The 12,602-nt window shown below is 36.5% G+C and overlaps 1 protein-coding gene across 3 annotated transcripts in view; it reads right to left on the reverse strand.

Moving 5' to 3' along the window:
- Nucleotides 1-9,980: 9,980 nt before the first annotated feature.
- The window catches only part of LOC139169521 (lumican-like), a 29,539-nt gene continuing 26,917 nt past the window's right edge, over nucleotides 9,981-12,602 (reverse strand). For all 3 annotated transcript variants that reach the window (XM_070755810.1, XM_070755813.1, XM_070755816.1), the window contains one exon: nucleotides 9,981-10,881. In XM_070755810.1, coding sequence (XP_070611911.1) covers nucleotides 10,727-10,881 — 155 coding nt within the window. In that variant the 3' untranslated portion in view covers nucleotides 9,981-10,726. The remainder of the gene's footprint in view (nucleotides 10,882-12,602) is intronic.

Below are 12,602 nucleotides of genomic sequence, written 5' to 3' on the forward strand. Positions count from 1 at the left end.
GAGTTTTTCAAACCTGCCCAGAAGCTGAGAGGGAAAGAGTGAGAGGGAAGGAGAGATAGAGGAAGAGAGGAAGAGAGAGAAACAGATAGAAAAAAGAGAGGAAGGAAAAGAAAAAGAAAAAGAATGGGAGTAAGGAAGAGAGAAAGAAAATCAAAATCTAGTTTGAAACTAGCTCAACTATTTAAGTGGCATTTTGATATTGATAGAGTTGCCCTATTATGAGCTCACTGTTATAGACACACAGTACAGTATTTTATTTTGAAATTCTCTGAGGCAAAACAGGGTGGGTTTGTATTTATTTGTGTGTTTGTTTGTTTGTTTGTTTGTTTATTTATTTATTTATTTAATATTTCTGTACCGCCCAGTCCCGAAGGGACTGCCACTCAGACACTATACTTTTCTGCCCACCCCCCCAAAAAATTAGAGGGAACACTGCTGCCAGGAATCATACAATTTGAGTATGATATAAATTATATAAAGAAATATAAATTAAATAAAAGAAAGAAATAGGATTTAATACATTTATGACCAAGTCTATGAAGTCCTACTATTCTTGAAACTTGATGCTATCTGTGGCTCGGAGACTTCCTAGATATGAGTTGAAGAGAAAAATGGTGGGAAAGCAATTTGTCTCCACAATTGGCTTGTGAGAAACAAAATGCTGAACTTGATCCAAGAAATTTATTCTTATATTCGTCCTTCTTTTTTGAATATGCAACTAACTGAATAAATTAATTTGTAAATAAATCCATCCGGGATCACATTCACCAGATTTATATCCCACTTCTCTGGAAAGCATTCTTATGCTGCCTTTTGAATGAACCCATCATTTGATCTTAGACAAAATCTCTATTTTAAGAAAGGAAAAACTACAGTTGGTGGTTTTATAAATTCTGACTGGTGGGTAGCTCCCAGTATTGTCTTCCCTTATTACTCAGGCTCAGTAAAACTCAGATGCCAAAGGAAGAAAACTGGCCTGGGCATCTATATGTGAAATGTATTGAATGACTATGACCATAACAACATAACCAGTGCTATAATGGATCATATCTCTGGCCCATTTAGTCCACTATGGACTAATTCTCATAATGGCTAACGGTCTGTAGAAAGAAGTTAACAGGCATTGTTGCAGAAGAGACGGAGTAACGACTCGGACACCAGAGCTGGATTTAAACTTGGGTCATTTTTTATTATAATAAATTTGCATAATTTATTAATTAAATTAGCATGAATTAGCATAAATTTGCATAAATCAACATACTTAACTATGACCCGGAACCAAATGGACCTGCAGGGTCAAACAAACACTTCCGGGGCGGAAATGACGTAAAAGGTCAACATTCCTGGGCAACTATGGGCGTAATCGATGCTGGTCCAGGTGAGGGACCTCTCCCTCACCTGAGACCCTGCCATACACTCGCATGAGGGGGGTCCCGCCGGCTCACCCCTACCCTGGGACTTCAATAGCGGGACCCAAAGACAGGTTCCCCCCAAGTGCGCAGGTAGCACCCACCATGGTCTTGGAGAGAACCTGTCAATCATCCCCAAAGATGCCCAAGGGAGAACGCGCAGTTGCTGAAACCACCCAGATTTCCGCCCCTAACCTGCCTACCCAATGACCAGAGGTAAGCCAATTAACCTAATTAACTGCAAACACCCCCTAACCGCACATCCATCTCCCCAGTGTGGAATGGGCGAAAAAACAGCCTGGCCTAATGGGTGAGGCTGCAAAAAATTCCCATTCGGCCCCCGCAGGCGACCCCTAGGCACACTGCAAAATAGGGAAGGGCGGGTGGGTGTCTGCTCAGGCAACCAGGTCCGGGCGAAAAGGCTGTTTCCCGGCCTGCTGCCCCTTAAATAGGGCCAGCAGGCCCCGCCCGGACCCGACGTCATGCCCAGCCACGTGGGCAGGGCATTCCCGGCCGAAATCTCATCTCGCGAGATTTCGGCCGAAAACAAGATGGCGGCCGCCATCTGAAGGGTCCGAGTCTGCCCGGCCCTTCAGCAACATCGCCGTGGGGCCGGTGAGTCAGCCGGCGTTAATCTTCATGAGTTCTATATATTAATCCAAATGTCTTGCCAGACAATCTGGTAGGTATATCACATCTTGTATTAGTGAATTTCAAAACTGAATTATCTGCATTATGAAAAAAATGTTTCCTGATTCTTCCAGTTTTTAATTTAATTTACTTTAATATTTTTGTTCTGTATGTCACTCAGAGTCTATTAGAGGTGAGTAGTTATAACAAATGTAAATAAATAAGTAATCATAAGAACTTTTTTTCCCTTCTACATTTTCATGTAATTTTAGGCAATTTGTACTTTCTAATTACAAATTTGTGGTATGAGGTTTAGTATTAGAAAAATAAACAGCTGAGCTGTGAAGAAATTTGCATCTTTGACATAAAACTATCACAATTGGATTTGAATGGATTAGTATACTTAAATATAATCTGATATTACTTGATTTCTTTGCCAATTATATCTTTGTGGAAGGACATCTTGTATTTATAAGAAACCAGTTCCTACATTCATGTTCCCAAAACTATTTTCTTCATTTTTTTTTAATGAAAAGGGAGGGTAAAAATTAATAAACTTCTAACATGTCTAAGACACTATTTCCCCACTAGACAAGAATTACAAAATATCATAGCTAGCAACAATGTCAGTTTTAATTTAAAAAATTGGGGGCGGGGGGGGGGAGAGAGAGAGGTGAAGTAATATTGTATATTATCGCTGAATACATAATAATGGAAGTTTTCATTTTGATCAGTGAATAATTATGCATTTTGGCATATATTTATGGAATATTTGAATTTGCCTAAATGTTTGCAAATATCAGGCAATTTTGCAGCTTGCAAATTTATATATCAAATATATATAAAGTGAAAATAATATTGTTTTATGTAATTGAATTACTGTTGGAGATACTGGAAAGATCCCTATTAGTTATAGTGTAGGTCTCATTGTACAACCATTGTACAATATCAATGGTTTATGTCCTTCAATAAGAACATAGTATTAACTGTAATTTAGTAGCCTTAGTTGTAGTTACAGTACACTGATCTGAATTGGTTGAACAGAGGCCCTTTACAATCTTCCATATAAGAGTGTAGCAACCTTTCCTTCTTCTATTTAAAAGAAAACTATAGAAATAAATAAAATAAGGCCTCATTTAGTATCACACACTTTGGTATTGGAAATATTTCTTACATATTTCTGATCTATTGGAACTACTTTCCTTTCATATCCCTTTGACTGGTTAGCCACTCTATAGAAAATATTAATAAAGTATATTAAGATTTACTTAAACATTTCACAATATTGTAAAGTAGTTCAGCAGAGTAAAGAAATTAGAAATGTATACAGATATTTCTCTAGTACAAATGTTTATTTCTCTAGTACAAATGCACTAGACAAATAACAAATAACATTTAACGTTTTTGAAGTTCTTCAGTAACATGGACTATTGTTTTATCAATGCAATTTTCAGAGTAATTCAACTATTTAATATAACAATTCTTACTAATAAAAAGAAATATTTAGTAGATAGATATTGTGTTCTTAGCTCATCTGGAAGAATTAAATTTTGCAAAGAAATGCAACAGTAACCCACAAAACACAAAGAACATTTTACCATATACTCAGAAAATAGATTCGCAACAGCAGTGGTGTCCAATCTGCGAACTGACAAAGGTGAGTTGTATTTTCAGTGCTGATTTGTTCAGTTGCTTGATTCTAAATGTTTTAAACATGCAAGAAAACGTATCTTTCGGACTTGAAACTGCTTGCTTTAATTTCCACAGCAAATTCAGTAAAGGAGTGGATCGGACAATATGTTGTAAACAATGTCAGATGGTAACTGGCTGCCAGATCTTATGTGATTCAGCATTTTTTTTGGGGGGGGGGAGGGAAACCTAGTCACACTGTTGTCTGAAGCTGTTATGTAATCATAATATTCTGGCATGGGGCATGTAATACTGCTGCTGCCTCAAATCAAATTTAGGCGGAGTCTGAAAAGGGTAAAATACAACCCATCTGTTCTGTCCATGGAAGAAGGGAGATACCATCAGCAATCTGGGAGGGGTGGCAACCCCTCCAGGAGCTGATAAAGAACTCCTGACTGGCAGCACCAGAAAATGGCTTACCATAAGCTGTCTGGCCCACAAACAGACTGATAGAATGGAATTTTCGATGGGAAGTCACCTGGAATGGAATGGAAAAGTGCTGGAGAAACAAGATGGAGAGTATACATTGAGCTGGACTGCCAAAAACAAACAAACAAGCAAGCAAACAAACAAACAAACAAACAAACAAACAAACAAACCAGAAGCTGCTATTTAGCACAGAAGGCTATAGAAGAAAAGAATTGCTAAAGAAAGCAATAGTTAAACCTACCTTTTGAGAACTCTTGGAAATACTGTTATCCTGAATCAATTTCAATTTATGAAGCTAAGAAATTTCTGAATTAATATGAATTGTTTTAAAATACTTTAGTATATTTACTAACAGGAAGAATGGACTTGGGGAGCCAGTGGGAGTGTCATCTGTAGGCTGGAGAAACTATTACTCTGGAAAATTTTGGTGGTTGGACTGCGGCTGACCTTGGACTGGGAACATCATGACTTTTCTAGGCTCTGACATAGATAATTGCTGGCAGCTGGATTGATAGTGAAGACTGTTGAACGGTAAAGTTTTGGAATATGAATCTAAAGGAATCTAAGACTTTTTTAAAGGACTATGATGAAAATCTAAAGAGATGCTTTATGAAATGAAAAGACAGATTTAAACTAGGAATTGAAGAAATTTTGGAGAGTAGTGAAGAAATTTTGGAGAGTAGTGAATGTTTTGATAACTTGATTGCAAATAGTAAAAAACAAAACAACAAGGTGGAGAAGAAACCAGAAAAAGAAAATCAGAATGAAGTAAGACACAGACAACAATGGAGTTAAAAACAAAAGGAACTATTAGAATGGACAGATTAATGACTACATTGAATTTTTTGAATCCAAAGAAGAACAGGAGGATGAAGAAACAGAGAAGAATAGAAGGAAAAATGTGAAGAGAAGACTGGAGATAAATGGGGAGAAAATTTAATTTTTTTAAAAAATGGACATATTAAGTATTATATTGAATAATATAGAAAGAAAAAAAAAGAGAGGGGAAGAAGTTGGGGTAAAGAGTTACAAGGAAAAAAAGAAGGGGAAGTTAAGACTAAGAAGATGGCATCATAAAGAAAATGGTTGATGGCTATTTGATTATTATTTGATCATTATGTTTTCTATATATAATGATTTTTTAAATTTATAATTAAATACATTTATGAATGTATTGAATGATAACAAGTAATATTTTAACTTGATGGATTAAAGCTAAAATTATTATATAAATATTTGTATTGCTAGAGGGAAAAATTTATAATTAGCAATGGTTGAAATGAGTTAATCCTAGTTATTTGATCACTACTTGTTTATTATATAATGATTTTTTTCTTCCAACATATAATAGATTATATATAGGAATATATTAGAATAGAATAGAATAGAATTTATTGGCCAAGTGTGATTGGACACACAAGGAATTTGTCTTGGTGCATATGCTCTCAACGTACATAAAATAAAATATACATTTGTCAAGAATCATGTGGTACAACACTTAATGATTGTCATAGGGGTCAAATAAGCAATGAAGAAGCAATATTAATAAAAATCTTAGGATATACGCAACAAGTTACAGTCATACAGTCAACATGGGAGGAAATGGGTGATAGGAATGATGAGGAAAACTAGTAGAATAGAAGTGCAGATTTAGTAGAAAGTCTGACAGTGTTGAGGGAATTATTTGTTTAGTAGAGTGATGGCGTTCGGGAAAAAACTGTTCTTGTGTCTAGTTGTCTTGGTGTGCAGTGCTCTGTAGCGACGTTTTGAGGGTAGGAGTTGAAACAATTTGTGTCCAGGATGTGAGGGGTCAGTAAATATTTTACCCGCCCTCTTTTTGACTCGTGCAGTATACAGGTCCTCAATGGAAGGCAGATTGGCAGCAATTGTTTTTTCTGCAATTCTGATTATCCTCTGAAGTCTGTGTCGGTCCTGTTGGGTTGCAGCACCAAACCAGACAGTTATAGAGGTGCAGATGACAGACTCAATGATTCCTCTATAGAACTGAATCAGCAGCTCCTTGGGCAGTTTGAGCTTCCTGAGCTGGCGCAGAAAGAACATTCTTTGTTGTGCTTTTTTGATGATGTTTTTGATGTTAGGTGACCATTTTAGGTCTTGAGATATGATAGAACCTAGAAATTTGAAGGTCTCTACAGTTGATACTGTGTTGTCTAGTATTGTGAGAGGTGGAAGGGTGGAAGGGTTTCTCTTAAAGTCTACCACCATTTCTACAGTTTTGAGTGTGTTCAGTTCTAGATTGTTCTGGTCACACCACAAGGATAGTTGTTCAACTTCCCGTCTGTATGCAGATTCATCATCATCATCATTAGATGGTTAGAACTAATATATTTGAGTTGATGGATTAAATTAGAAATTGTTAAATGCATATTGGTAGTCTGACATGGAAAGTATTACAATTAGTAATAGATGCAATAAATACAATTTTGGGAAATTTGGGATTTTGAATGACTGGTTGGTTATGATGAAAATCACAATGGCATTGATATTGATTAATGTTAATTAAGAATTAAATTTAACAGATGTGTTTCTGTTTATTTTATGTTGAGAATTTAATTTAACACACACACACACACACACACACACACACACACACACATATATATATATATATATATATATATATTACATTATATATTATGTTATAGATTGAAACAAATTTGAACTTGTTATATTTGAAGCATAAGAGGGAAAGATACGGTATAATGAACAATGATTAATCAAGAGAGAATAACTAGCAGAGGAAGTACAGAATAGCATTAAAAATTAAAAATAATTGGAGAATGATGCAATCGGTGGAAGTAGTATGGGATTAATGACAAAGGAGGCAGTATGAGATTAATATCATATACCGATATGAAATTACATGGGACCATTTATGACCTTTCTTGCCATGGTGCTTCAATGTATCACTGCAGTGTTCCCTTGCCACTTCGCAGTTCACCTTTTGCAGACTCGGTGCATTATGGTTTTAAAAAAAATATTAATGGAAAAAATATATTGCGGATATTCGCTGCTTTGCAGGTTTTCTGAGACATTACTTACCTACAAGAGATTGTAAACAACAATTGGTTGATTGATGGGGAAGTGACCAACTAGAGCCGGGATCCCCAAACGCTTTACACAGGGGGCCAGTTCACTATCCCTCAGACTGTTGGAGGGCCGTACTATAAAAAAACTAAGAACAAATCCCTATTTACACTGCACATACCTTATTTTAAAGTAAAAAACAAAATGGGAATGTATTCTTTAGAGGCAGGGGAGAAGTCTGAAATTATATATGTTTATGTTTTGTTTTTAATTTTCTTTTGTTAACATCCATTTCTCCTTCCTTCTTTCCTTGCTTCCTTTCTTGGCTTAAAGAAAAATGTATAAAGAAGGAAGCACTTTGGCATAATGGTTAATAAGTTAGAAATATAATTGATGTTGTAGTTTTTGAAGGAACATTAAGGAGGGAATTTAATTAAAAGAAAATGAATGTAACTGGATGACAAAATTAGGAAAAAAACTTTTGCAACTTTTTTGATGATTGATATTAGTTATTAACAAAATACCGCATTTTATTCATGGAAAATTAGATGGTAAACTGTGATGTTTGAATGTATGTTAAGATATTTTTTTTTAAATTACCCCTCCCCAAAACAATCCTTCCTTCCTCTGTCCCTCTATTAATTTCATTTTTCCTTCCTTCCTTCCTTCCTTTCTTCCTTGTCCCCCCATTTCTCCTTCCTTCCATCTTTCCTTGCTTCCTTGCTTCCTTCCCTCCTTCCTTCCTTTCCACTTCTCTTTCCCTCCCTCTCTTTCCCTTTTCTTTCTTTCTCTCTCTCTTTTCCCTCTCTCTCGCAAAAACTTCTGTGCCCCGCCATGCTCTGTCGCGAACACCCAAATTATCAATCTGTATTTAAAGTACGCTTAACTTTTAACAAAGCCAATGTCTAAAAAATATGAGGGAATTCTTGAAAAATGAGAGGACTCCAAATAAGAAGATGTTTTTTTATGAAGGTGGTTTTTTTTATCCCCACAAAATATCCTATGAGAAAGCTTTTTCAATTTAACACATAGCTGAGACCCATGTAATGTGATCACTTATTGTTTCAATGAACAATTCCAATATTAAAAAGTCTAAGCAGGCAGGATGAATGAACTTGAGGGGGTGCGTCTCTGTCTCTCTCTCTGCTGAAAAAATGAGACTCCCCGAAAGTCAACTTACGGGAAAGGTGGAGAGAGGGCGAGGTGACATCTTTGGTGTAGGCCCAAGTCTACGCCTGCCGCTTTTCCCCCAGGGCACCACTTCTGTGTGCAGGTGGCAAGCCCATCCAACCGCTGCCTCTTGTTTCCTGGGTTTTTTTGTTTCCTGTTTCTTCCCGGCAGCGGGAAGAATATCGGCAGGAGTGGGCAGGCCGTGGTCCCTGGACACAGCCAGAGAAACTGGGCAGGGCTCAGAGCTCACGGGGGTTTCTCCCAGCTGACAGCAGATCAGCTGTTTGGTGGGAGAAATGGCACCAGCTCTACCGTGCGGGGTTTGAAAAACCTGCGCAGAGTTTGTTTTTTGCCTGCGTGGCTGCTTCACCACACAAACTAGAGGGAACAGTGGCCAGGAGCACAGAATGCAGACACTTCCTGTGCTTCTGTTACTCACCCGCGGGACGGATAAATGGCTTCAGCGGGCTGCATGTGGCCCGTGGGCCATAGTTTGGAGACCACTGAACTAGAGAGTGCTGCTTTGTATCCCAGAGCCTAATTGGCTCAGTACAGTTTACTTTTTGTCTGTGTGCAGCTTCCCCATCTCTGAGTCTGTTCCTACACTTGGCCATTTTACATGGAGCATCGTTTCATCATGTAGGCTTAGGAATTCAAAGAATTTTACAGTAAGTGTAAAGGTACAGTACATGCACAGAACAGTGTGGGAATGGCTATTAAGGGAATGGGAAAAGTTTATGTAGCGTAAAAGTGTGGGGGAGGGTTTATAAAGCCTTAAAATAGTGTATAAATACTTAAATAAATATAGCACCCCTACTCTGCGGATTTTCGTTTACCACAGGTAGTCCTGGAACGTAACACCCATGATAAACGAAGGAACACTGTACAATTGGAAGAGTCCATGGAGGTTATCTAGTCCAACAATCTGCTCTTACAGGAAACGTATATTATTTCTGATGGATGGCTTCAATCTTTTCTTTAAAAGATCCAGTTTTCGGACACTGGATGTGCAATGCAGTTGTCATCTTTTAAAATGACTGTACAGTTGTTAAGTTAGTAGCATGGTTGTTAAGTGAATCTGGCTTCCCTATTGACTTTGCTTTAGTAATTACAAAAGTTGGGACAGCTTAATCATCATAAATATGATTCAGATGTCAGGCATCTGTATTTTGATCACATGACCACAGGGTCATAGATTGGAAAAACGGTCCTTAACTTATAAAATGGTCATAAGTCATTTTTTCAGTGCCATTGTTCAGTTCTGTTATACAATTTGGTAATGCAAATTATGCCATAAATGTTCTCCTTGTTGACTGTAATCTGCATTTTATTAATTTTAGGAATTCTTATGATAGTAATTTGCAAATTACAGTTTTTATGTATTGGAGAATAGCTACAGATATAATCATTCTCCAGGACATAGCAGAATTCAAAGCCTGATATAACAATCATTAGAAATGTTTAAAGAATCTTTAAAAACTAAAATGCATAAAACAATTTATTTAATGCAAATGTAACATTTCATTCATCAAAGTATTTTTTTTAAAAACTTGCATCAATCTATATTTTTTTAAAAATCATTTTTCAAATAATATATACACCATATTTTTCATTTTCTCTTTTTATTTTCTAAAGTCATTTATTATAGCATGCAGTGTTATAATAATAATATTTTATTATTAATATTTATTAACATTTTTACAGTAAAACAGCAATTCCTTTAAAGTTTTAAACTGACCTTCATAAAACAAAATAAAATGCGTTAATAAAATAAAAACTTTAAAATGTTGCTATTTTCTCAATTCTCCACATGAATATATTGATTGTAATACTTTATTATTTTATTTTCCTTTAAATTTATGGAACTTCTATAGTTATATTGAATTCTTTTATGTAATGTAATGAAAAGTATAAAACAGGAGAGATTTTATTTCGAAGTATGAACTACTGTACATACCTGGTCCAGCGATAAGTACTAAATATACTATCTTGATGAAAAAATGCCTGACTTGTGCACACCTGAGTAGACGTTCACACCCACAAGGATAGTGGTATGTGTTTATTGTGAGTATATACAAGGGCTTTTAAAAAATCCTTTTAAACTCAGGCTGTATATAACTGTGTTAATAAAACAGTCTAAAAAATAAGCATGATAACATTTTTGTCCACAATCTATGGGACTTTCTAGCTTTACAAAAAAAAAAAAAAACCTGCTTCACAGTCATTAAAAAAACAACCACCACACAATAATGCTGTTTATTAACAAAACAAAAGATCTTAGACCAGACGATGTTTTAGTACTAAAGTATTACTTTGGTGTGTAAAGCATCATGAGAGAAGTGTTGTACAAATCATTTCAAAGAAATTTCAGTGGCCACTCGGAGACAGTTGTACGTTTCCTGTGGAAGATCAGCTCTTGTGATATTATTTCTATCCAGACGCAGATGAGTTATCCTGGAATAGGCTTGTATCCCAACAACCTTACAAAAGCTGTGCATTGAAAATTCTGTAATGTAAATAACATAATATTAGAATATAACTTTCACAATCAGTGTAGGATACAGTGTTCCCTCGATTTTCACGGGTCCGAACTTCGGGAATAGCCTATACCACGGTTTTTCAAAAAATATTAATTAAAAAATACTTCGCAGTTTTTTCCCTATACCACGGGTTTTCCCACCCGATGACATCATATGTCATTGCCAAACTAATAATTTTTGCAAATAAATAACAAAAAAAAATATTGTTAATAAATAATTATGTTTATAAATATCAGGATCACTAAGTATCTTATTCAATGGTGAGTACCAGTAATAATGGTGAGTAAATGGTTGTTAAGGGAATGGGAAATAGTAATTTAGGGGGTTAAAGTGTTAAGGGAAGGCTTGTGATACTGTCCATAGCCAAGAATGGTGTATTTACTTCCGCATCTCTACTTCGCAGAAATTCGACTTTCGCGGGCGGTCTTGGAACGCATCCCCCACAGAAATCGAGGGAACACTGTACTTCCAAATTTATCTAATGTCAGGAGTTATAGTACATTTTAGGTTCCTCAGCTAGTTAAATTCTATTTCCTATAAGTCAGGGGTCGGTTCCACTTACCTTCACCACCAGTTTGCATTGCGACATTTCGCAGGTGCTTGCTCCACTCACACACATGTGTGTATCCCTGGTGCAATTTTACATGCACACCTGTTCTGTAGCTAGAATAAGCCCAAAACACAGCTTAGTTGCTGATCAGCTGTGGTTCTGGCAAAGGAGTAAAGGTCAGTATAGACTCGGAGGTGGAAGGGAGGTTCCTTTTACAAGCAACAAAACAGGAAAATACTTCAAACAGTAAAGAAAATTCACTAAAAATCAGAAAACTAGATGGCGGCGCCCATGGACCAGAACCGGTCGATCCAGTTCAGTGACATCACCAGAGGATTGCTATTGGTTCAGGTGATTTGGTCCTAACCTAACCCACCCCTGCTGTAGGTTATATACATGTTATATTGCAGCCAGATATCAGACATTATGCTTAAAGCTTTCACCTGAAAAATTAAAAGACAAAATCATTACCTAAGTAAGAGCTTTTAGTTTTAATCTATAAAATGAACAGATGCTACGATGCCAATTCATGGTATTGATTACAAGCTTTATTTGTTTTACTGTGCTATAATATAGCGAAATGTGCCTATTGTAGCTAGGATACATTTAATCTATGTCTGGTCTGTATGTCATGTAATTTTTACACTCTTATGCAGGATGTGGTGGCAGAGAACTTTAATGATGCTGGAATTGCTGCCCAAGAATGGTCTGCACTCCAACAGTTTGATCTCATCTCCATGAGACAGAGTGAGCTCCCTTTGTTCAATCCCTAGCTCCTGCCCACCAAGCATATTGAACAAATTCAATATTGTGAGTAAGTAAATAGATACCACTTTTGGGGGGGCGGGGGGAGACCTAGCTTTATTTGTATTTCAAGAGAGCTAAAACAGCACCTGGACTTGGCCAACATGAAGCATCACAACACGAGGTGTGGTGCGGCAAGACCAGCAGAGGAGTCTGGAAGAGCCAGCAACTAGAGTTCTGCAACCTAGGCTGTCAAGACTGCATTGTGTCTACAATTTGTAGATTTCCTTGGCATTGAAAAGCATGAGCTAAATAAATAAATAAATTTACATCCTCCCTTTTGGATGTCTCCATGCAGTGTTGTCATTCTTCAATTAAGTTATAATATTATGT

The sequence above is a fragment of the Erythrolamprus reginae genome, chromosome 6, assembly GCF_031021105.1.
Source record: "Erythrolamprus reginae isolate rEryReg1 chromosome 6, rEryReg1.hap1, whole genome shotgun sequence".
NCBI classification, from domain to species: Eukaryota; Metazoa; Chordata; class Lepidosauria; order Squamata; family Dipsadidae; genus Erythrolamprus; species Erythrolamprus reginae.